This window comes from Lissotriton vulgaris, chromosome 9 (genome assembly GCF_964263255.1).
Source record: "Lissotriton vulgaris chromosome 9, aLisVul1.2, whole genome shotgun sequence".
NCBI lineage: Eukaryota > Metazoa > Chordata > Amphibia > Caudata > Salamandridae > Lissotriton > Lissotriton vulgaris.
In genome coordinates this window covers 483,344,501-483,371,193 of record NC_141697.1, presented here as the reverse complement: position 1 = coordinate 483,371,193, position 26,693 = coordinate 483,344,501, and the positions used below count along the sequence as shown (strand labels likewise).

Here is a 26,693-nt window from a genome sequence, read left to right as displayed (position 1 = left end):
CACTATGGGGCATATCAGCAAGGGTCGGCGATAATTATAGTTAAGCGCACTTAGCGCTAGGATAATTATCCCCGGCCAACTCTGAATTTTATCGCGGAGATAGCGTGCTATCAGCAACGCTTATCTCCAAAGCGATAAAATTCAGAGTGCAAGCTGCCAACTATGCGAATGTCGCTGGAAATCCAGCAATAATCGCACAATTTTTGGGGATAGCTTGCTGATAGGGCTACACATACTTAGCCATGATATCCACCTTCCATAGGATATCATGGCTAAGTCAGTTTCAAAGCAGGTGTAAGGAAAGTAGCGATAACAGAGGTTATCACTACTTTTCTTGTCGCTATGCTTCTTTGCGTGAGGCTTGATAATAGGAGAAATGTCAGTTAGCGACATTTCTCCAGTTATCCTGGGAGGAACGTCCACTTTGTATCTCATTAGAGATGTAAAGCTGGGCATTGAGGGAAAGGGTGTAGAAGCATGGATTCACGCGTTAGTGTGTGCTTGTTAATAGGGTGTTAAAATTATCGCAGAGTTTCATCCAAAAACGGACGCTAAAACAGCAATAATATTAACTTTGGCCTTTGCTGATATGCCCCCTACTGTTTTACATGATAATGCCAAAATGATACTTCTGATTCGTTATATGTTGGACTCTGAATTTGATATTGATGAGGTTTTTTTTTCTTTCAGAGGAAATACCTAGACTCTCTAAAGTAAGGTTAAAGTATTCTGAACAAATCTGTAAGTACCATTAGTGTAGTAAAGTAGCAGGAAGGAAGATGTCTATAAATCAAAACAGGAGTCAGTGTGCAGGACTCTATAATAATGCACTTTACAAATTAAATTTTGTATTTTGGTATGGATGGCAAAAGTAGTTTTGTAATATTCACAGAAGTGTGTAAGAGTATGTAAAAGAGAACTTCTGTAGTACTACTTTATGTACTCATATGTACTCATCTCTTGTGGCCCCTGCCGCGCTGGCAAGCACTCACGGCACAGCGTTCAGGGAATCTCTCCGCTACAAATCTCTCCAACGGTGCCGCTCACCCGCCTCACACGGGTGCTTCACCACACCGATAAGCCTGGAGGCCGGTTCACCCCACCGGCAAGCTGGTAGACAGGGAGGAAGGGAGAAAGGGAGGAAGGCAGGCAGCAGCAGCAGCGGCGATTTCCAGCGGGATTCAAGCGGCGCCAACGGACACCCCAACGGACCTTGGGACCGGGTCCAGAAAAGGCTGGTCAGATCATTGATTTGCAACATTCATCCACTTGTGCATCCCCTGATTCTACTCCATGACTTCACGGAATCCCCTGCATTGTCCCACCTTGACTGTCGGTTGCTCCAAATGGGGCGTGAAACTGCAAAAAACTGTGTTCTCTGGCATAAGTGCTCTCTCCCACGCATGAGGAATGGCTCTTGTGAATATACTGAACGGCCTTGTATGAGCGAATCATTTATCATCTCCAGAACCAGGTGGAAACCTTTCTTCATACTTGGGTGCCCTTTTTGCAGGACGGCAGGCTTGGACCACTGACCACCCGATAGACCGGCCCGCGGGGGTTCTGTGGTCCCCAGAGCACTAGTTTGGACCTTGCGGGCCAATTATTGAGTTGACTATGCCGCCTCTGGCTCAACATTGTTATGTTTTTGACTCTTGTCCCCACTCCCCCTTCTCCACGTTGAGAAGCTTTTGCCACTTGTCCCCACTCCCCCTTCTCCACTATACTTTTCCCTTCCTTCCTTCCCTCTTCTCATTTCTGTTCTTCGTCTCTTTCTCTCACTCTTTCCCGTTCCCTGACGTGCTACCGATCTCTTCTCTCCCCTGGGCTGGGCCTCTCCATGTCGCTCACCCCCTTTCTTCCTCCTGTAATCCCTGTTAGCTTGCTTGTCCTCGTGGTGTCCTGGCCCTGGTCCCAGCATGGCTGTGAGGTGCTGTGTCCATTTATATATCGTGTGTGCCCATGTCTCATCTGGTTCCTGCAGGCGTTCACTGTACTGTACTGTACTGTATGCATACACCATACAGTACAGATTTGTTTTTTTTATCTTGTGCATAAATAAATAAATGCAAAACCAGAAAAAAACGAGAGAGTCCATCGTTGTACCAAATTCACACTTCCTGGTCAGTGATGAAAATAACTGGGTAAAAGATTCCTTTTGAAATTTAGAATGTTGGGATTTACAGTGTGACTGACCGTTTGTGACTGTAACGAAAAAAAGTTTAAAATATTGAGATGCTACATAAAAGGTACTGTGTTGATGAAGAAGCAACTTGATACTGCCATTCTCTGAGATGTTTCATATAGGTACTGGCAGACATAAATTCACGAGTTTACGTGTTCACACTAGCTTATGGGAAATTTCCCAAACATTGAATGAGACCTTCAAGAGCATTGCCTACTTTGAAATAGAAAGAAAGGCGGATCATAGGCAAGCCGCTTTGTTTATAAACACTTCAGTTACTGGTTCCATCCTGTACAAAAGATCAGGTCGGCTTATTTTCAGATCAATAGCAGCATGTGAGGATCTTAAAAATATCTTAAAAGGGAGCTGAGGTGGTTTCTTATTGTATTGAAATGGAGGTAAATCGTTTAGGTGAGCCACTTAGACATAATGAAAGGGGTCCTGATAATAAAGTATTACATGCAATGATATGGACATGGTATAAGAATATCGCTCAGAAAGTGACCTTGATTTTGGGATGGTCACTATATAGTGTAAGAATGGGAAGAGAGTGTATTTATAAATCACTGTGAGTCTTCCCCCTCACTTTCACTGAGGCATATGTCTAGGTAGTAATTACTGGGCATCAGCTAGAAAGGTGCGGGTTTTGTGGTATAGTGGCACTATCATTCATGAGTAAAATAGATAATAAAAAGGCAATTAAGCAGTTTTACAATAAGATCATAGATGTGTGTTACCAACAAAGTTAGGTCATTATTCATTTGGAAAATACCTATTTACAGACAACATACTGGAGGCCCAGTAAGAGAACAGGACCCTATTGTCTATTTAATTAGGTTTCACACTCTTTAATGTCAGGGTTAACAAAAAAGCCACTTAACTATAAAATTCCTCTAACAAAAAAATGTAATATAGGCAGGATAGTTCATTTAGTTTATAAATGTGCATTCTTGATAAAGAAAATATTAATAAGAATCAGAAAAATAACACTGGGTTGTAGATCACAAAGAGAGTAGCAATCAAAGCTACCTTATACTGTTCATGAAGAAACCTCAATATTGTTGGAGTGCCACAACACGTGTGCAAAATCAGTAGTAACAAGCTCGATACAAAAAGTCAAATCATTATTACGTGTAGAAATAAGGTACATCTCCTTCCTGTTTGTTGTATTCTAAGTCTATGGCTGTTCATTCGGAACGTGTTTATGTACTGCATATCAATCTAACAGAACTGGCCATTAAAGCATACATCAAGAGCAAACTTTGACAGAACCAAAGCTGAATTCCTAATTACTATTTTAAAGTTTCAGCAATGTCTCGAAAAATATGATAATTTTAAGAAGAACAATCAAAGGATAAATACATATAGCAGATGACATTTCTCGACACAATATTGCTTACCTCGTCGACATTTTCGAAGGCATTGATGATGTCATATGGTAAACAGGACAGCAGGTCTATCACAAACCAAGTTTTCAGGTAGTTCATTCTTATTAGTTTGGGATCAGAGATGACCTCTCCTCCAGGGCCCACAAACGTTGTATGAAAATTTAAAACAATGTCAACCAGAAAGATGACATCCACGACGCTGTCCAGCACCAGCCAAGCAATGTTGTTCTGTTTGGTTTTGAATGAGACGTTATAGGGAACCATTATTGCGGTGTAGAATGTTAGGATTAAAATAACCCAATCCCATGTGGTTTTAAACGCACAATAATGCAAGATGATGTGCGGTGGAGTCTTTGGTGCTTCTTGTTTATATTGGGGAAGGATATCTGATCCCAGCTGGAGAACCTGCGAAAAAGTAAACATGACAATAACATGTAAGGCTGAATACTTTTCTCTATCCCACCTCAGTATAATTAAACAACTATGTACATGTCTGAACACATGGGCCAGCACATATGTTTCTAAATATGCAACATGAGGATGTCACGTTTCATTACTTTTTTCATTAAAAAACGAAATTTTGGCACACAATGGTCCAGCACACTAATTTTGTAAGTACATTCAGGTATTTCAACAAATAATGACAGAAAAACCTGTTTTTGTTCAGGCTAGATGTGGCAGGTGGATTCTAAGCTGCCCTGTACTGGCTGGACTTCCATTAAAAGTAATGGGGTAACCCAGGAACCCTCAGAACCTGGGTAAGTAAACTTAACAAGAACAATGGTTCTGTTGGTAGATTCAGTCCATGTATTGTTTGTTTTGGACAGCTTCTCAAATACATTTTGAAATAATCCGTCAAAAAGGTTAATACTAAAGATTTACCTGTATCTTCCATTGTGGTCAGTGTGTTTTTGTTTTTGTTTTGGTTTCAGTTGTGTTCTCTAATAAATCCTTCACCGGATATATTGTTCTACCTGTGTATTCAATACGTCTTTAATGTAATTGTGATTCCTAACAGAACCATTGTTCTTGTTCACTGTACTTGCTGGAGTCAGATTACTGGTCACACGCTATGAATGATTTACACTGAGCCATACTGGGGCCTACTACTGTCTTTACATTAGAGGGAGTGTTAGACCTGACATCATTGGCTTGAGTCTCTCCTCCATTTTTCTGTTTGCCTCTACTGTTTTACGATGTTTTGCTGGTATATGCTTTGGGCGCCGTGTCACTGCTGATCAGTGCCATAGCGCAAGTGCTCCATATGTTAAATTGATGTATCTATGGTATCCATGTTTGGCCTTATTTGGTTTACTGTCAGTCCCTAGTCTAGTGCACCAGGAGTGCCGGGGCTTGTAAACGCAAATGCCGCTCGTGGGCTTGCAGCACGTGTTGTGCCACCCACAGGAGCGGCCTTGAAAAAGAATGTCTACGGGTCGGTCATTGCGAGACCCACGTGCAGTCTTGCACTGTCACGTCGGCTGCGCAGGTATACCTACTTGCCAGCCCCTCCAACCTTCCCTTAACTTCATGTTAGTCACCCCTATGGTAGGCCCATGGGCAGGGTGCATTGTAAGTGTAAGGCAGGACAAGCCTGACCAAGTTGGTCTGTCCTGATAGTGAAGTGCCGCCATCTTAGGGCTTCACTATTGCGAGGTAGCCTGCTCTCCGTTGGATAGAATGGGCCGCCGGGATTGTTAACGCTATGATCCTAGCTGGCTCGGGGAGCATGGTGCAATGTCGAGTTTGGTATCCCTGAACTCGGGGTTTAATTACGCATCCGTTGGTGTGGATGGTTTTTGGACTCTGGGTTCGAAAATAGTACTTTTAGAAAGTGTCTATTTTCTTATCTAACCATATCTGGTCTCTGCTGGTCTTGCGTGTGTGTGACAGGAGCTGGGTGGCTCCAAGAGGTCTGGATGAGTCAGTGTGGGATGAGTGGGACATTACGTTGAGAGTAGGGGGAGAGTAGTTGTTGATAGCCTGCCTTACCTGATACAATGCTGGCTCCACCTCCTGCCAAGCGACTGATGGCTCTGTGCCTGCCCTGGACGATCCTGGCCCCACCTCCTGCCAGGAGGACGATAGCTCTGCTCCTGCCGGTGTCAATGCTGGCTCCACCTCCTGCGGGGCGTCTGAGGACCCGGCCCGGCGCAATGAATAGGCCAGGTGCCACTGCCTAGCTCCACCCACCACAGACCCAGGGTGTTGGGAAATCCCCGGCATAGACAAAGGGATCAAAGACGAAAAGGGGTATAAGAGGAGGACCCCTGAACCAAGAATTTAGATCACTTCTGACAAGGAACCCTGTAACCAAGGACAAGAAGCCTGCTGATCTAAAGGGCTGCTTACCCCTTCTGCCGGTGTGCTGTTGTTGGGGGAATCCTGCAGTGCTTCTTTATTTTTGCCAAGGAACCAGGAGAGAGGAACTGGGTGTGTACTCTCACGCTTGCTAAGAAAATCTCCAAGGACTGGAAGAGTGCCAGTCTCCTGCCGAAGTCACAGGGCCAAAAGACTTCACCTGCTAAAAAGTGCTATCCGCTGGAAGTTTGAATCCAGCACCTCTGAAAAGAACAGCATCACGACGACCGGACGCTGGGCCCAACCGACGCCAGCAGCAACGCCAGTGAGTAGGAGTACGGCTCTAACTCCAGAGGACCTCGTGTCTGCCCCGCTGCTGATCGCATCAACCGTATGCCCTTCGACGCCATGAGCGCTGCTCACTCTGTGCAACTGCATCATCGACAACGCCTGCTGAGGCCTGATCGACACCGAAGAAGCGACGCCGGATTGCTCGACGCCGCTGATCATCGTGTGCTTCATTTTCCTAAGGTACTGTGTTGTTGGGGGTCCGTGTGACTCCAGGCCCGACGCAGCGCTCCTCGCGGTCGACGCCGAACCTGTGGATTATCTCTGCCCAGCGTTGTGTAGCTCCCGTGTGAGTTACCCTGTTGCTAAAGAACTGTGTTTCCAAGAAGAAGATTTGCTTGATATAAAAGACTTTTGTGCTAAAGAAGAAACTACCTTTGAACTATCCTTTTTCCTTCCCGAACGTATTTATTCCGATTGTGTACAGTTTTGCCGTTATTTGGTCTTGTGCTAAGCCTTATATAAAAATACTTATTTTTATAATACTACGGTGTCGTGTCCATTTGTAGTGTATTCACTGTATTACTGTATGTGGTCATAATTGCTTAACACACAGCCTCTGAGATAAGCCTGTTCTGCTCTGCCAAGCTACCAAGGGGGTGAGCAGGGGTTATCGAAGGGTGTGATCCCCTTGCCCTGACTAGAAAAGGAGTGTCCCTATTTGTCAGAAGTGTATACCTCTGCCAACTAGAGACAGCCGGTTCTAACATTGGATGCAGCTGTAAGGATTTGGACCTTGCATTTATGACCCATGTACAGTGATTAGTGTGCACTACGTAGTGAAAGCAGACCGTAACGCAGTCACAATCTGATTCGGAAGGATCCTATTTTTGTTCTCCGCTTTCCTGAAACTTGATTTTCTGAACACTGCCAGTTTTAACCATGAGTGACAACGGAGTCACTGCCCCTGCTATCGTTGTTGTTGAAGAGTTCGAGAGGAGTAAGCTCAAAAGATACAAGAAAGATGAGCTGAAACACTTTTGCAACCAGTTTGAAGTTCCTACCACCGGCCTCTCGAGAAAAGATGATTTTTATAAAGCATTACAGGCCTGGTGGGAATCCAGAAATCCCTCTGATGTGGTGGTGGTACCCACAGAGGAAGGGGATGAGGAGGTGCCAGTGAATGGACCTGTGGCCTCTCCCGGAAGCAGTGTTTCCTCCAAAGGTCTTTCCCCTGAAGAAAGAGAAGAAAGGGCGAAAGAGCGAGCTTACAACATGGAGATGGCAAGGCTAAAGATAAATGGGCAGTTGGAGTTAGAAAATGCGAGAGGTAGAAGGGAAGCTGATTTAGAGATCAAAAAGTTGGAGTTTGAACGAGAGAAGTTAGCTTTGGAGCGTGAAGCCAGGTTGAGGGAACTGGATATCCAAGCTAAAAAGTTAGAGTTGAATCCCTCTGGTGGCAGCATTCCATCCGAGCCTGCAGAAAGTAAGTTTTACTTCCCGAAAGATGTGATCAAAGATTACAATAAGAATGAAGATATTGGCCAATGGTTTAAAGCATATGAGTTAGCATTGTTGGCCCACCAGGTCCCTGAGAAGAATTGGGGAGCGGGGTTGTGGGGTCGCTTTGTGAATGAGGGAAGAGATACCCTGTTAGACATGCCTGTTGCGGATAGGATGTCGTATGCTCATATGAAAGATGCTTTAATGTTGCGATATGGTTTAACCCCCGAGCAGTACAGACAAGCTTTTAGAGAATGTAAGAAGTTGCCTGGTACGACGTGGGTTGAATATGTGTCTTATTTTTGCAGAGCCATGGATGGTTGGGTAAAGGGCAGCAAAGTGGAAAGTTATGAAGCTCTTTATGATTTGTTTGCGTGGGAGCACTTGTCTAATAACTGTTTTCCAGAGCTGCGCCAGCACCTGATTGATAGCAAGATATCTAACCCTAGAAAACTTGCTGAGGAGGCGGACCGCTGGGTCAGTACCAGGGTCCACAAGGGTCCAGTGGGAGACTCAGCCAAAGGTGGGCAGGGTCCCCAGCAGAAGAGTGGGGGGGACAAGGGTAAACAAAAGGAGTCTCAGAAAGGGCCCCAAAGTAATCCCCAAGGGAACCAAGGGAAAGGTTCCCAGCCTCCCCCTGAGAAGAAGCCAGGGGCCCCGACGGGTAAACCTGTTCATAGGGGCCCCTAACCTGCTACGGTTGTGGGCAGGTGGGACACCGGTTTTATGACCCCCAGTGTCCCAAGAAGGATTCGAATGCACCGCCGCGTGCACCCCCTCATCAGTTGGCAAGTGTAGCCTTGGGAGGGGAGGAGATGGTTGTCCATGGTGGGAGGGGTCCCGCAGAAATGTCCCTGGTCTCGCTAGGAGACATGCAAATGGTCCCTCCACCCCCTCTGCCTAGTAACACTAGTAAATATAGGCAGTGGGTGACCATTAATGGCCATAGAGTGGAAGCCCTCAGAGACACCGGAGCGAGTGTGACAGCTGTCAAGTGTCACTTGGTGTCCAGAGAGCAGGTGGTTCCCCACGCATTCTACCCCGTGATAGCTGCCGATAACTCCCAGAAAGAGTGTGAGGTGGCTCAGGTTTCCTTTGAATGGGGGGAGTTTCAGGTACTCTTCAGGTTGCTGTGAGGCCAGCCATGCCTGTCGACTGTCTCCTGGGCAATGATTTGGAAGACTCCCCTTGGGCTAAGGTGGAGCGAGCGGCGCATTTGAAAATGTTGGGTGTGCCAGAGTGGGTGTGTGCAACCACTCGATCCATGACAGCGAGTAAGGGTGTTGATGGGGTCCCGGAGCCTGAAAGTACGGCCCAGGACCCAGCTGTGAAGAGAAGAGGCAGGAGGCGCGGGAAACCGGCCCCCGTTGTTCCCGTGGTCCAGAAGGAGGTAGACCCTGAGGGGGATGCCCTGGAGCCCACAGGGGAACAAATTGCCGAACTGGGAGATCTGCCCGAGCTGACCCATTGGCAGCAGGATGGTGGTCCCTCCAGGGAGGAATTCTGTGCGGAACAGAAAGTGTGCCCTTCTCTTGTGGGCATGAGGCAGCAGGCCTCAGCCCAATCCTCAGGTGATCAGTCAGGGTCACATTTTGTGTACTGGGAGAACGACCTCCTGTATAGCGAGCCTAAGGCTGCTGAGCCTGGGTCAGCCCGTGTGCTGGTGGTACCCCAGCGCTTCAGAGCCTTCCTACTGGGTTTGGCTCATGAGGTACCGTTAGCTAGACATCTGGGGCAGGACAAGACCTATGACAGGCTTGTCACCCATTTTTATTGGCCTCAGATGCGTAGGGATGTAGACATCCATTGTAAGACCTGTCGCACTTGCCAGGCAAGTGGGAAAAGCGGAAGGAAGCAAAAGGCTCCCCTCCAACCTTTTCCAGTGGTCAGCACCCCCTTTGACCGGGTGGGTATTGACATTGTTGGGCCCCTGGGCCCCAAGACAGCCCTAGGCAACAGGTTCATCCTGGTCTTGGTGGACCATGCCACAAGGTACCCGGAAGCCATCCCTCTCAGGACAGTGACGGCCCCCGTGGTGGGACGGGCACTGATGGGTGTTTTCTCCCGGATGGGGTTCCCCAGAGAGGTGGTGTCAGACCGAGGCACCAACTTCATTTCGAACTATATGAAGTCTCTGTGGAAGGAGTGTGGGGTAACCTACAAGTTCACCACTCCTTACCACCCCCAAGGAAATGGGCTGGTTGAGAGATTCAACCGGACCCTGAAAGGCATGATCATGGGTCTTGAAGAACCAATGAGGCGGAAATGGGACGTCCTCTTGCCATGCCTGTTGTTTGCTTACCGTGAGGTGCCGCAGAAGGCTCTAGGGTTCAGCCCCTTTGAGCTCTTATACGGTCACCCGGTAAGAGGGCCTTTGAGTCTGGTCAAGGAAGGCTGGGAGCAATCTCCCAGGAAACCTCCCCAGGATGTATACAGCTACATGCTGGCCTTTCGGAACCAGACTCGGCGCTTCAGAGAACTTGCTCAGGCAAATCTGGAGGCCAGCCAGGAGGAGATGAAGCGATGGTACGACCGGAATGCCACTCTGGTAGAGCTTCAGCCTGGTCAGGAAGTGTGGGTCATGTCCCCTGTGGAACCTTGTGCGCTCAAGGACAGGTGGACTGGACCGTTTAAGGTTGTGGAGAAGAAGAGCGATGTCACCTACTTGGTGGACTTGAAATCTCCCAGGAACCCCTTGCGGGTCCTGCATGTCAACCGTTTGAAGCCCCACTTAGAAAGGTCCGAAGTGGGCATGCTCCTAGCTACAGATGATGGAACGGAGGAGGAGAGTGAGCCTCTTCCTGACCTCCTGTATGCTAAAGAGCAAGACGGGTCAGTGGATGGTGTGGTCCTCTCTGACACACTGACCCTTGAGCAGAAACAGGATTGTCGCCACCTGTTGGGACAATTCCCGGATCTGTTTTCCTTGGTTCCGGGTGTCACGCATTGGTGTGTCCATGACGTCGACACCGGAGACAGCCCTCCTGTGAAGCACAAGGCTTACAGGGTGACTGACAAGGTCCGAGCGTACATTAAGGAGGAGGTCTCCAAAATGTTCGCGTTAGGGGTGATTGAGTCCTCTAGCAGTCCTTGGGCCAGCCCAGTGGTCTTGGTCCCGAAGGCTGCAGCGCCTGGTGCTTCACCGGAACTCCGGTTCTGCGTGGACTACCGAGGACTCAATTCGGTCACGAAGACTGACGCGCACCCCATCCCCAGAGCTGATGAGCTCATCGATCGGTTGGGGGCTGCCCGGTACCTTAGCACGTTTGACTTAACGTCTGGGTACTGGCAGATCGCCTTGACTGATGGGGCAAAAGAGAGGTCGGCGTTCTCCACACCAGATGGGCTATACCAGTTCCGGGTAATGCCCTTTGGGATGAAGAATGCCCCTGCCACCTTCCAGAGGTTGGTCAACCAGGTCTTGGCTGGACTGGAGGAATTCAGCGCCGCCTACTTGGACGACATCGCAGTGTTCAGCGCCAGCTGGGAGGAACACTTGCGCCACCTCCAGGAAGTGTTGTTGGCCCTGCGCGGAGCAGGCCTCACAATCAAGGCCAGTAAGTGCCAGATTGGGCAGGGTTCTGTGGTGTACTTGGGGCACCAAGTAGGGAGCGGCAAGGTTGCCCCCCTGCAACCCAAGATTGATACCATCCTGGCTTGGGCACCGCCCAAAACCCAAACACAGGTGAGAGCCTTCTTAGGACTCACGGGTTACTACAGGAGGTTTGTCAAGGATTACGGTAACATTGTGCACCCCTTGACTTCGCTGACTTCCAGGAAGCAGCCACGAAACGTGATCTGGACTGATGCCTGTCAAACGGCCTTTGACACCCTGAAAACTGCAATGTGCACAGCACCTATACTCCAGGCACCCGACTTTTCAAAAGAATTCATTGTTCAGACGGACGCTTCAGAGCATGGCGTGGGGGCTGTTCTAGCTCAGGTGAATGAAGAGGGCCGAGACTTGCCTGTAGCCTTCATCAGTAGGAGGTTACTTCCCAGGGAAACGAGGTGGAGTGCGATAGAAAGAGAAGCATTTGCTGTGGTCTGGGCGCTGAAGAAGTTAAGACCCTACCTGTTTGGGACTCACTTCCGGGTTCAGACAGACCACAGGCCCCTCAGATGATTGATGCAAATGAGGGGTGAGAATCCGAAACTGTTGAGGTGGTCCATTGCTCTACAGGGGATGGACTTTACGGTGGAACACCGCCCTGGTACAGATCACGCCAATGCTGATGGTCTGTCCAGATTTTTCCGCCTTAGTGATGAGGACTCCCTAGGTTAAGGGTAGTTCTCCCCACATTTCAGCTGGAGGGGACACGTGTTAGACCTGACATCATTGGCTTGAGTCTCTCCTCCATTTTTCTGTTTGCCTCTACTGTTTTACGATGTTTTGCTGGTATATGCTTTGGGCGCCGTGTCACTGCTGATCAGTGCCATAGCGCAAGTGCTCCATATGTTAAATTGATGTATCTATGGTATCCATGTTTGGCCTTATTTGGTTTACTGTCAGTCCCTAGTCTAGTGCACCAGGAGTGCCGGGGCTTGTAAACGCAAATGCCGCTCGTGGGCTTGCAGCACGTGTTGTGCCACCCACAGGAGCGGCCTTGAAAAAGAATGTCTACGGGTCGGTCATTGCGAGACCCACGTGCAGTCTTGCACTGTCACGTCGGCTGCGCAGGTATACCTACTTGCCAGCCCCTCCAACCTTCCCTTAACTTCATGTTAGTCACCCCTATGGTAGGCCCATGGGCAGGGTGCATTGTAAGTGTAAGGCAGGACAAGCCTGACCAAGTTGGTCTGTCCTGATAGTGAAGTGCCGCCATCTTAGGGCTTCACTATTGCGAGGTAGCCTGCTCTCCGTTGGATAGAATGGGCCGCCGGGATTGTTAACGCTATGATCCTAGCTGGCTCGGGGAGCATGGTGCAATGTCGAGTTTGGTATCCCTGAACTCGGGGTTTAATTACGCATCCGTTGGTGTGGATGGTTTTTGGACTCTGGGTTCGAAAATAGTACTTTTAGAAAGTGTCTATTTTCTTATCTAACCATATCTGGTCTCTGCTGGTCTTGCGTGTGTGTGACAGGAGCTGGGTGGCTCCAAGAGGTCTGGATGAGTCAGTGTGGGATGAGTGGGACATTACGTTGAGAGTAGGGGGAGAGTAGTTGTTGATAGCCTGCCTTACCTGATACAATGCTGGCTCCACCTCCTGCCAAGCGACTGATGGCTCTGTGCCTGCCCTGGACGATCCTGGCCCCACCTCCTGCCAGGAGGACGATAGCTCTGCTCCTGCCGGTGTCAATGCTGGCTCCACCTCCTGCGGGGCGTCTGAGGACCCAGCCCGGCGCAATGAATAGGCCAGGTGCCACTGCCTAGCTCCACCCACCACAGACCCAGGGTGTTGGGAAATCCCCGGCATAGACAAAGGGATCAAAGACGAAAAGGGGTATAAGAGGAGGACCCCTGAACCAAGAATTTAGATCACTTCTGACAAGGAACCCTGTAACCAAGGACAAGAAGCCTGCTGATCTAAAGGACTGCTTACCCCTTCTGCCGGTGTGCTGTTGTTGGAGAATCCTGCAGTGCTTCTTTATTTTTGCCAAGGAACCAGGAGAGAGGAACTGGGTGTGTACTCTCACGCTTGCTAAGAAAATCTCCAAGGACTGGAAGAGTGCCAGTCTCCTGCCGAAGTCACAGGGCCAAAAGACTTCACCTGCTAAAAAGTGCTATCCGCTGGAAGTTTGAATCCAGCACCTCTGAAAAGAACAGCATCACGACGACCGGACGCTGGGCCCAACCGACGCCAGCAGCAACGCCAGTGAGTAGGAGTACGGCTCTAACTCCAGAGGACCTCGTGTCTGCCCCGCTGCTGATCGCATCAACCGTATGCCCTTCGACGCCGTGAGCGCTGCTCACTCTGTGCAACTGCATCATCGACAACGCCTGCTGAGGCCTGATCGACACCGAAGAAGCGACGCCGGATTGCTCGACGCCGCTGATCATCGTGTGCTTCATTTTCCTAAGGTACTGTGTTGTTGGGGGTCCGTGTGACTCCAGGCCCGACGCAGCGCTCCTCGCGGTCGACGCCGAACCTGTGGATTATCTCTGCCCAGCGTTGTGTAGCTCCCGTGTGAGTTACCCTGTTGCTAAAGAACTGTGTTTCCAAGAAGAAGATTTGCTTGATATAAAAGACTTTTGTGCTAAAGAAGAAACTACCTTTGAACTATCCTTTTTCCTTCCCGAACGTATTTATTCCGATTGTGTACAGTTTTGCCGTTATTTGGTCTTGTGCTAAGCCTTATATAAAAATACTTATTTTTATAATACTACGGTGTCGTGTCCATTTGTAGTGTATTCACTGTATTACTGTATGTGGTCATAATTGCTTAACACACAGCCTCTGAGATAAGCCTGTTCTGCTCTGCCAAGCTACCAAGGGGGTGAGCAGGGGTTATCGAAGGGTGTGATCCCCTTGCCCTGACTAGAAAAGGAGTGTCCCTATTTGTCAGAAGTGTATACCTCTGCCAACTAGAGACAGCCGGTTCTAACAGGGAGAAACAGCACGGTGCAAGGATTATGCAGAAGAGAATAGAGCATAATAAAGGCATGAAAGAGGAAAAAAGAAAAGGCACTGGTGAACAGAGCTGAGAAGGGGATAAGAATGAGCAAAAGGGAACAGGGAAGAGGAGGTGAAAAGGGACAGAAATAAAGATCAAGGAAAGAGAAAGCAAAGAAGATAGAATGTAGGGAAGTGATGACAAGATATTGATGTGAGGAAACGGGAGAAAGAAGATAGAGAGGACAGATAAAATGAGGCTAGGGAGAGATGGGCAGGTTGCTGATAGAAGAGAGAGGATACAAGAGAACTGGAGGAGAGAGGAAAGGGAACAAGAGGAGCGAGTATAAGATGACCAAGCATAGAAAAGGAAGAAATAAGATAAGGATGAGTGAGAGTGGTAGGGAAGAAATAGAGGACAGGATAGGGCAAAGGAAGGGCAAATGTAGACAGGTCCTGATATTGCTTTCATTCTACCGGGCATTTCCCCACTGGGCCAGAGGCCTGGAGACTAGTTTTGAAAGCCTAGGTCCCACCTGGTGTCACTGGCACTTTCCCCAGATTCTAGAAGGTAACTTCAGCAGGCACAGGGAAGCTTCAAGAGAGAGGGAAGGTAGAGAGAAAGTGATCAGAGAAAGAAAAGAAAGAATGAAAGCTAGACAGTGGATGGAAAGAGAGAGATGGTGCTAGGAGACAAAGTGAGCAGTGTTGGTTTAAACATGTTTGCCTAGGCGGCTTTTGGTTTCCCACTTTAGCCCTGAAGGTAGGACAGAGATGAGAGAGGGATTGAGACATGGAGGAGAGAGGAAAAGTCAGATAGCAGGAGAAACTTGGAGAACTGAAACTACCATTAGTGCTGCATGTATATTGACACACAAATGGTGGTGCGCATTAGGCCTCTTGTACTACTGTTATGGCTGTCTTATTATTGACCCAGGATGTAGGGGCCACTTTAATTTCTTTTAACACCTTAACTGCGGCTGCAATTCTGCCGCGGTGCAGGCGTTCTAATAAGTGGGCGGGCTGTGACGGCCAACGGACGTGCGCAACACTACAAAGGAAGTGCTTGTGACGGCCGTTGGCCGACGGCAGCAACGAAAGGGTTAATAGATCCCACAGCACTCTTCTTACACCATTACATGTGTGGCATAAAAAACTAAATTTGGTACTTATCGCATCAATTTCGGGTACAAACTCCTGTTTTTAGTCAAACAGGGCTTACCAGCTATCTTGGAAAGATTACCCAAAAACTGTCATAAAAGATGTGATTAATGATGCCTTTCAGTGAGATTGAATGTCTATACATCACTATCATTTCTCTGCTTTACAATCTCCCCATCCTCTCTTACATACCGAGTTTAATTTGGCTGGGGGGGGGGAACATTTGATTATATAAATGAATATAGTTGGTTCATGGGTTGAAAACCTAGCACTTTAAGTCTTGGATTCGATGACCACTTTATCATACTGTGTAATTCACATTTGTATAATGACACGAAGTGCAAGAGTCTAGTGGACTTTGGGTAGAAACCATAGCACTTTAATTTCTTAAATGCAGAGACCACTGTTAGGATAAGTGTTGGAAATTAAAATATTTTGTGTGGAAATCCCCCAGATGTTTGCCTTATTTTGCTGAACCTGTTTGTGCTGGCTGCAGGCCTCTGCACACTATAGTCCTTGTAACCAACAGTACAGTGCTTGGACTCTTCACACTAAACATGTTAGAATTGTCAACACATATTTAATTTGCTTTCAAGCCCCCAGTAAATGGTACCACATACCACATGTACTCGTGGCCTGAAAATTAAAAGTAAAACATATCTTCATGGCTGCACTACAGCATTCATATGCAGTTTTAAACCGCCATTTCGATTTGGTAAAACAAACCTTTCACCAGTACTAATCCTTCCTTTTTACTATTTGAAAGTCATCCCTAAGGTAGGCTCTAAACACACATTGGGCGGGGTGCATGGTATTTAATAGTATGTCATGTATATTTAACCTTTTACATGTCTTGGCAGGCAAAAATATCAAAAGTAGTTTTTCATTGTGGAAAGGCTGGCTTTCCCATTGGAAAACACTGGGTTACACTATAACAACTGATAGTGCTTAATTTTAGTTTGACAGCAGCTAAAAAATGATTGAAGGACTCAGTCAGTCAAAGTACTTTAATTCAGCTGTTTAAGCATAAAAAGACAAACACATTTGATAAAATACAAGTTACAAAATATACAAAGGGATATCTATAAAGTGCTTATAGTAAATAAAGGTCTGGAATAGTTGCCAAAAAAATAATATAACATATACACAGAACTATTTTATCAAATGCAGTACATTAGAACAAAAATAAAAACATTATATAGATAAAGGTCCACTAAATCAAGAAAATGGAAGTTTCAGCTAAAAACTTCATAAGACAAGGAAATTATGTAACAGGAAAAGTCGAAACATTCAGTTCTCTCCGAAATCTCAATGCTTGCTGAACATAACTAAGGTTTGCGTGTCATAGAAATAAAGAGTTGAGCCGCTGTAAAGAAAAGAGGATAGGTCTACAAAATCTTTGATCATTTGAGTGTAAAATGGGCCTTAAAATCTAGACTGTAGGCATAGTATAAAAACCACCAAAATACATGAAATGAACATGGGATAGCCAACCAATATTACCATAGGGACAGCAGGTCAATTTAAAAAAATCAAGTGCCCTGCTGTGGGAAAGCTCTGGAAAGTGAACTTTGCACAATCTAAAATGTGTTAAATAAAGTCTATGTTCAGCAGTAGAAATCCATTGTAGATAAGGTGTGTTAGACTTGACCCCTATTTCTAACAAGGTGTAATCCCATTAGTGGTTGTAATCTCTATATGATGGCAGACCGTGTCCAGTGTCAGGGTGTTAATATTTCTTGTGATAGTTCTATAATCATAGAAAAGAGATTTTACCCTGGCCCTTGATTCATTGTCAATTTCATTTGGGCATAAATATATTTTGAACACCAAGTTTTGTAAATGTTTTTTTGATATATCTGAGCCAAGGGATAGAATTCCTGTGATATAAATTGACACAGTCTGCTAAAACTTAGTAAGCGAATTGGTGTAAGGCAAATGCCATTTCTTTAAACCAGTAGGAGAGGTGCAATTTGTATTTTTTATCTATATATGAAAGAACAGCTTTTGCATGAGTTATAAAGCTGGCCGTACTTTTTTGGACTGTTATGATCTGCCAAGAAATTTATTTTCAATGACTTGTAAGCACTGTAGGTCAGTGCAGCCCTAAACACCCGCTCCATAGGTTCCCAACAAGAGGCATTTGCATTGTAATGTGAAATGAATTGTTTGATAGGTTTTTGGCCAAGTTTTCTGACAAATTTAAAAATAACATCCACAGCCCCTGCAGTTTTAAAAGCTCTCAGTGATGAAAGATTATGCCACTTAATATTTGAGTCCATTATGATTCCAAGATAATTACAATTTGAGACCTTGGTAATAGGGGTCTCACAAATAGTAAAACTAAGTGAGTCGGTATTTTTTGGCCCACAGGCCATATTGTATGATTTTTGGTGGTTGATCTTTAATTTTGATTCACCCACGAATTCAATAAAACAATCAAGTAGTTGCTGTAGTCCATTAGTGGTGCTAAAAATGAGCACTGAACTGTCCGCATAGGTTAGATCAGTCACAGGTCGGTAACCCACCCTGGAAGAATTTGTCCCTTAGGCCATCAGTACATGATTGAGGGAATTGATATAGAATAAAAATGAAAATGGAGCGGGTAAGTAGCCCAGTTTAATCCCCCGTTTAGTCCCAAAAAGGAGAGTGCATTAATCATCCTGACCATACCTCACTTGAGCAGTAGCGTCCCAATAGAGGCGTTTTACCAGAGAGGCCTCGACCCCTGCCTCCGTCAACACGTTACAGAGCCTTCCCCTGTCCACCAAGTCAGAAGCACTGGAGAGGTCCATGAAAGCTAAGTGAAGAGAACCTCAGTTGGCTATGACGTACTTGCCCATGAGCAGGAGCATATTCAGGGACTGTTCGACTGTGACTGTGAACACTTTATTTAAAATTATTGTGAGTTGTTCCTCAAACATCTTGGGAGCTAGATGAATATTTTAGGGGGAAAGGGGTCTAGTGGGGACCCGGATTTGCAAGGTATGATGAGTTTCAAAACTTGCTCTCTGTCAAGGGGGGAGTACCTATCCAGGATTGTGAGAGAGTTGTTCACGGAGACACTAGATACTTCCTTATGGTTTTGATTGAACAAATCAAAAACGTCCTTGACTTTATCTTGGAAAAAACTAGTGGGGTGTTACAGAGGGTATAATTCAATGTGCTGACTTTTTTTGTTGCCATTTGTGATAATTTTGTTATTGTTTTTAAAAGTTCTTTGTCCGAATTTGTAGCCAACATAATCTTTTCAGTAAAGAATTTCGTTTCCTCCCTGTGTAGCGGAGATTTATGCTCCACAATGGCTTTTTTGTAGGTCTCTCTGTCACTCAAGTAGTAATTAGTTCTCCGCTTATGCTCAGTCTCCTACAGGTTTGTTTCTGAGAGATTAATGTCTTCGAGACAGGGTTCAGACGGGGTACTACACCGGAATTTCTGCTTTTTCTCAGGGGCTAGGAGGTCCATGACCTCCTTTATCCAGGTATTGTATTTATGAGCGGCGATGTCAACGTTGTCATCCCCTATATTCGTTAAAGGACAAGTGTCTAACCACATAGAATTTGGGTCCTGTGAATTTATCTTATTCCAAGATCTGGAATTAGGGGTCTCTGCTGGTGATACTCTATCCACATTTTGTGACTGGGGGGGGGGGGCTAATAGAAAAACATATATCCTTATGGTCAGACCATGCTGGGGGAATAATATCGGTGATAACTAGGAAGGGAATGTTCGAAAAAATACCATCCAATGTGTGGCCTGCTGAATGAGTAGGGGCTTCAATTGTTTGATCAAGGGCTATGGTCCACATAAGTTCTGCTAAATGGACAGTATCCTGGCCATTATCATTTTCTAGGTGAAAGTTAAAATCACCTAAAACTAGGTAATCCGATCTTGTGACAGAGTGCTTGATTAAGCTATTCAGATTAGTGAGAAATGTTTCTCTACGACTAGGAGGCCAATATAGAAGCATCCCATTGAGTGAATAATTTTTTGTCAACTCTAATTGAAAGAGGATATTTTAAAATGGGGAACCCAGATGTTGTCACCTCTGGTCTTTATAAGACTTTCCTACATCCTCTATTTTCGCAACCCCTTTCAAAAGCTCTTCAATTGAAATGGCAATCACGTTTATCTGTGACATGCTCAGATACTCAGTGGGATCTTATTTTAGAAGGCTTACATAAGGGTGTTCGAGAAGCTCGCCTTAAATTTTGTATTTTTAAAATTCTTCATGAATGGCACTGGTCCCCGGTCAAATTACATCATGCTAAGTTACTTTCGCATTCTTTGTGTTGCAGATGTTCGGCTTCCGGTTGTAATATAACGCACATTATTTGTGAGTGCCCACGTACTAGGTCATTTTGGCTTTTTGTACGAAAGACTCTGGCTCATTCTATGTCCTTGCCCTTACCCTTTACCTCAGCAAATATAATTTTACATGATTTTCGTGGCCTTTCAAAGTTTACTAAACCCCAGACCCGTCTTCTTCATACTGCTCTAGCCACGGAAAAAAATTGTATATTGCGTCATTGGAAGTCTTCATTACCTCCTTCTAAGGAGGAGTGGTTGGTGGCAATGATACAAACAGCTTCATATGAACGTATAATCTATAATTTACAGGATCAAGCTTTCATCTTTCTCCAAGTCTGGTCCCCATTCCTGGAAACCACAGTGGATAATGACTCTGTCCCTACTTCTTCTTCTTCTCTGGCTTCTCTTTCTTCCTAATTCCACCTTCTTCATAACATGCTCACTTTCTTTTACTCCTTTCTTTTGCACTCGTTCTCCTTCTTCTTTCCATCCCTCTTCCCAATTAATTTGCTACTCTGGGGATTCTTCTCTTTTTCTTTCTTTCTCTTTCTCTTTTTCCTTTCTTTTTTTCTTTTTCTTCTCTTTTCTTTCTTTTACCTCTATTTTTTGCCCTATGAATTCTAGAGGATGTGTTATTTTCTACCTCCTTTGTTATAATTTATGAATTGTTTCCTCGTTTATGATATGTTTCATTTTTTCCTCTGCATCTGTATCTGCATTTGTGATTTATATAAACTTTTCTTAATAAACAATTTCAACACAAAAGAAAGAGGATATTTTCACAGCTAGCAGTATTCATTCCTGCAGTAAACTTTATATTGATACTGTCTCTGGTGATAATAGCGAAACCACCTCCTCTTTGATTTCCTGTCCTCATGGACCATTTTATATCCGGACGGTACGGCTTCTATGAAGTCCGGGCCAGAGGCTTTCTGTGCCCATGTTTTGGTAATAAACATGATATCAATATTATGGGTATCAATATGAAGTGCTAATTCATGCCTGTTTTGAACCATTGATCTTCCATTGATTAAAAAACATTTAAATGACAAAGGGCCATATGTGGGTAATCCTTTTTTACCGATTGTAAAATACTGAATTTTACCAATTCGGTATTTTAGAATCAGTGAATGGGATGTAGATAAAAGTTCGGTAAATTATTCGGTAATTACCGATTCGGTATTTACCGATTCGGTAATTCCCATTCATTCCTATAGGCCTAGAGGCCCATAGGAATGAATGGGAATTACCGATTCGGTAATAGGGAGGAAGACTTACAAGGGTGGCAGGGTGTCACATTGACACCCTGTTGCACCCCTGAATAGTGCATGGGTGCACATGTGGCACACATACATGCCCTAAGGGCATGTATGTCTGCCACATGGCACTCTTGGAAAAGCACAAATTTGCTTTTTCAAAGGTTTTCGAAATTCACCACAAATTTTTAGTTAGTGGTAACTACTGAATCCTTAACTCAGAAATGCACTCACTTGAGTGCTCCCTACATTAAGAATTCAGTAATTTACAGAATCGTTATTTTAAGGAATCAGTAATTTACTGATTCCTTAAATTACGGATTCAGTAAATTACCGAATCTTTAAATTTAGCCCCTACATATCAAATGCCCAATACTGGTCGGTAACGGCCAAAATTCGGTAATTTATAAATACCTATTAAATAAACAGGTAAAGCTGCTATAAGTCATGTTGGACAGGAAATGATTTAGCCATAAATCTCACTCCAAATTGGCATGTGCACTTTACAATTCCACCTATATTGAATCATTCCTGAAGCAACCCTTGTCACTAGAGCTAACACTGCAGATTTGTTTAGATTATACTAAAAGCTCACTGGACGGTAAAAAGTGAAAAAATGCCCGGATAGATTCTGTTGGTTTTGTAGGGCAGTATTTGAATCATTAACTTACATAGAGGATGTGGCCTTACGCTAGAGGTGTCGACCTCAAATCTGGGGACCTTGTTTGAGTTTCGACAAGGACAGGCAACATCCTCTGGTCCTGGACAAGTCACTTAATCTCCCCGGCCCAATTCACAGAATGAATTTAAGACTAAATGCTAAACTTACTACTATTTGGTATTCACAGAATGCACTTAATACTTTTGGGATTCACAGAGTGAACTTACTACTTTCGGGATTCACAGAATGAACTTACTATGTTCGGTATTCACAGAATAGATTTAAGACTACTAACTTTACGTCCGCACTCGGTCTGGAAATTCCGGCCCGGAGGCGGAGCTTCCGGTTTGGGGGCGGATCTTGCAGCCCGGAGGTGGATCTTCTGGCCCAGAGGCGGAGCTTGCGGCTTGGAGGCAGAGCTTCCAGCCCAGAGGTGGGAATTTAGCCATGCTGCAAGCTCTGCCCCCAAGCTGGAAGCTCCGCCTCTGGGCCGGAATTTCCAGCCCGAGTGCGGACGTAAAGTTAGTAGTCTTAAATCTATTCTGTGAATACCGAAAGTGGTAAGTTCATTCTGTGAATTCCGAAAGTAGTAAGTACATTCTGTGAATACCAAATAGTAGTAAGTTTAGGATTTAGTCTTAAGTTCATTCTGTGAATCGGGACCCCCATGCATAACAAAAATTAAGTGTCCTCATGTAAGGCAACTGGTGCTTGTAAAAAGTGCTCCGATACCCAATACCTTCAGGTCAAGTTTGCTATATATAAAACTCCGTAATAAATTGTATGTATCTGCTCCAATCTTCAGGAGCAAATCAGATTTTGGTTAAAGTCAATATTTAGATTGCTAAACATTTTTAATGTGCTGTGGAACTTTGTTTGCTGTGTGATTTAGGCCACCCAACAGTGAGGTTCTTAAGGTTTATGAAGCATGCAATCAAAGTATTAAATGACAAAGCCCTAACTGAGCAGCACAGTGAAGTGAGCAATCCAAAGGGAAATCTGTGCTGCATATGACGCTGCAAGAAACTAGCCAAATTGCACTAATTAAATGATCATTTTAATGGGCTCTTTTATTAACATTGACCTAGTGCTTTTTTTTTAACTTATATTATTTAGTTTAATGTGCTTCTGCTATGGTTATTGTTGCAGATTTATAAAGACCTGACCAGCTTTTGCAAGATGAGATGTAGAATAAAGATGCCCATGATTGGTGCAGGGAGAGACGGGTGCAGTGGTGGTAAGCCAGGTCCAAAATAGAAATCAATACTCCCATCCAGCTGTGCTATTTAAAGAGATGTTTTTAATTAAATATTTGAATAGAGATAGTACTTTGGTGAGTATATGATATGTATCATGGGGTAAAGGATATATGATGGAGGACAAATGGGAAATGGGTGGGTTTAGTCAGGTAGCAGTCTATCCCTCTGTAATTATGTCAAAGCCGCAAGATAAAAATGCATTATAAATGAATGATCAATAGCGCTGCATTATGGCCATGGATTGGAGGGCCCTTGAGTATCGAGATCTATTGCTCGGTTTGTGGGTGTTTTTAGAATCTTTTGCAATGATTTTAAGTAGTTATACAATAAATGGATTCATTTATTCTTCCATGTTGGATTTAAGGAAAGAGGGATACTATGGAATAGTTTACAGTAACATACTCAGGAAATTCTTCAAAAGTGGGTATGGGTCACCTCTTGGAACTTTTACCCCATTGGCTAGGGATTGACCACGAATTTCCCACACAAACAGGCTGGCACTGGGCATAAATGTGGCATCCCCAGTACCCTACAAAGAACACTCTTGGACCTGTGATCAGAAAAAGGACTGCTCTGCTTTCTGAAGAACCTAAAGGAAAAATTGACTTTTTTGCCTTGCACCCAGGCCCGCAGAAGTGACTCCAAAGGTTGGTTGGCTGACCTCCTGTTTGAGCTGTAGTAACACAACACAACTTCTGAGGCCCATTCCCTGCAACTTCCCAACTGATCAGTATCAACTGGATCTGCCTGGGACCCTTCTGCTGGCCTCTGTCTGAGTTAGTTATAATCCCCAAGTGGCGCCCCAGGATCCTGGACTCTTGCCTGTTGATAGATTGTACTACTCCTGTCCCCAAACTGCAAGAAGGGGTACTTCTTTTGCCAACTTTCTGCCTAGATAACCAACAGAGACCGGAATTGCAGTCAAAGTCACAGCTATCAGCATTGATCACCGTTTGGCCTCTGCTTCCTGGGTTGTTCTGATGACGTAGACCTGACTTCCAGAAAACCTTCTAGTTCTAATTCGAGCATAGAGGGTTTCACCAGGACTGATGTGGAGCTGCCATCAAGGTAAGAAATACCTACAGGACCTGAGCAGTCGTCCATTCTTGCTGAAACAAGGGGCACTTGACGCTTCTTACGAGGTTGGGAAGGTGCAGCCCTATTTATACAAAAAAAGGTAGCCACTTGCACCCACAGCAAAATTTCATACATGCATCGCCTTGCCCTCCCAATCATGGACTTTAATCCTACTTGGGCAGGACAAAGGAAAGAAAGATCCTGCAGGCTGTGCAACTAACGCATTGATTCTTGGCCTCATCTCCTGTGTTGCTGTCCCAAACTTGTAAGTGACCACTGCTGCCTGCTAACTCCTATATTATTGGCTCAAGGATCTCACACCTGCAAAGCGGCTATGAACTTGTGCTTTTCTCAATCCGCCCCTGCAACCCTAGCAGGGTTTAAAAAATTTACCAATGCAATCCACACAACACTTCTTCTTTCTTGGGCCAGTTCCAATAATCAGGATTCCACCTGACCCCTGTGCCGCACTCCCAGCAGGCCAATGACTTGCACCTTACTAAATCTGCTCCTCAAAGTAACTATCTTTCTCCCGGAAGCCCTTTAATCCTGGGCACTGTCTGTCACCATAAAGCCATCTCGGATACCCGCAGTCCAGACGAACGTCTTGCTCTGACACAGCACTCAGTGACACACTATATTAAAAAAAATGTTAACAGTATGCATTTGCACTTTATATACAGTCACCTATTGTACCAAAAATACAAGCACTGTTGAAAGTTTGTAGACTTGTTCTGCTCTGTAGTTTTACACACCCTCCTACTGATTTTGCAAGAACCATTGATTTTAAACTTTCTGTTATGATTTTAGCAATACTTCTGTGTTTGGTTGTATCATGTAATGGTTTTGAGTAATTGAACATGAATAAAATCACATCATGTCAATGGGACTCTGCAACATCGTTGAGCTCTGCTACAGATTCAGCTTGTACTTCTTATGACTTATCTATGACCACTTTACCTCCATTAAAGTTTCTAAGGCAGAATTTAAACTTTCCACTGGGATGAACCTGGTTCTTGTATCCGCCCAACACTCCATGACGATCGGCCTTTACTTTTGACTGTGATTCCGTCTAGGGCGACCAGATAACTGTGATTGGCACTTTGTGTGTTTTGGAACCATTTTTACATCAAATTTTAAAAATTTGCATATCCGGTTCTACTTATTGGATTTTTTGTCATTATAGTGTCATTTTATTGATTATAAAATTCTCTATTAATCCAAATTTGTAATTTTACACCGAAACATCTGGTTATTCTCGATTTAGTAACAATACAACATTATAAGTGCAAGTGGTAATAGTAAAAGACAATGTTCTTCATTTTGAGCACACACGTCTGATAGTAGCTTTGTGAGAATAAGTAAGAGGCCACTGTGATGCATTTCATTTTTTAAATGGTTGCGAAAATTGTTTGATGCCAGAAAGTTTTAGATTTTTTATTTACTTTTGCGTTTTGATGTCTTTTTGTACTGTGTGGCAGTGAAGACAGCTGTCAAGTGAATAATGAAAACATTTGATTTGAAGTGGATATCAGAGATGAATATAGCAGAAAAAGATTTAAAACATAGACGTTCTTTGCTAGATACATGTCTCATATTGGGTGTAGACCACAATGAAGGAGCATTCATTTGTAATGTGCTGTTGTACTTGTGTTTTCCAGAGTAAAGTAACTGATAAAAGGAAGCTTTCTTGAGAGACTAAAGACAAACACGCACAAAATTAATGCGAGATACTAAAGAACTTGAGTAGTTTTAGGTAATGTTTCAATGCCCAAGCAACAACCAAATTATGCAAATCAGGTGAAGAATTCTGAGATATTAAATGAAAGATCAGAGAAAGAACCTCCTGCCACACATTAAGATCATGGATGTACAGCAGGCTCCATGACAGAAATCAAAAATAGAAAAAACAAAATTCCACAGAATAAATGTGTTTCAGTTCTTTTCAAAAGTAGTTTGAAACCTGATGCAGCTCAGCTGGGGAAGCTTTCTGAAGCTGAGGGGTCAAGCAGCCTGAAATTTCTCCGTCCAAAGCAAGCTCTTTTAAAGTGGAAGAACTTCAGCTTGTGTAGTTTTGGAACACAAGGGGGAAATGAGAGAAACCATGGAGTGGTTCTATAGAAGGTTCAGTGAAAAAAGGCCCTTCTTAATGGGTAACTAGTGTAAGGAAGGACACAGACTGGACACATGGTCAAAATCACACGTCAACTGATCATGTTCTGCGGGTTATTGCAATTTTCTGGATGATACGTCCAAGAGCTTAGGGCCTCAGAAAACACTGCTTTGTGCACCCATTTCCAGCCAAAGTGTTAGAAAAGCCATCAACTAACAACTCTTCTCAAATCTGGGACAGAACCTCCTACTTGACTACTACCAATCTGGATTCTGCAGCAGCTGCAGCTCCGAGACAGCCTTCATTGCAGCTACCGACATCATCCAAGCACTTCTTGACTGAGGAGAGACTGCAGATTTGATCCTTCTGGACCTCTCAGCAGCCTTTGATACAGTCTCCCACCACACACTCATCTCAACGCTGCACAACATAGGCATCCAAGGAGCAACTCTTAGATGGATCACCTCTTTCCTTACCGGGTGAATGCAAAAAGTCTGCCTCTCCCCTTCACCTCCGAACATAAGGAAGTAATCTGTGGGGTACCCCAAGGATCCTCGCTCTTCCCTCTCCCTCATCAACACTTATATGACAACTCCGGCCAGCATTGTCAAAACCCATGGACTCAACATCATATC

General features: G+C 44.8%; 1 protein-coding gene across 1 annotated transcript in view; it reads right to left on the bottom strand.

The window, feature by feature from the left end:
* Positions 1-26,693, bottom strand: part of KCNH5 (potassium voltage-gated channel subfamily H member 5) — an 815,449-nt gene that overhangs the window by 441,987 nt on the left and 346,769 nt on the right. Inside the window, exon 7 of the mRNA XM_086937941.1 lies at positions 3,586-3,978. Coding sequence (XP_086794067.1) covers positions 3,586-3,978 — 393 coding nt within the window. The remainder of the gene's footprint in view (positions 1-3,585; positions 3,979-26,693) is intronic.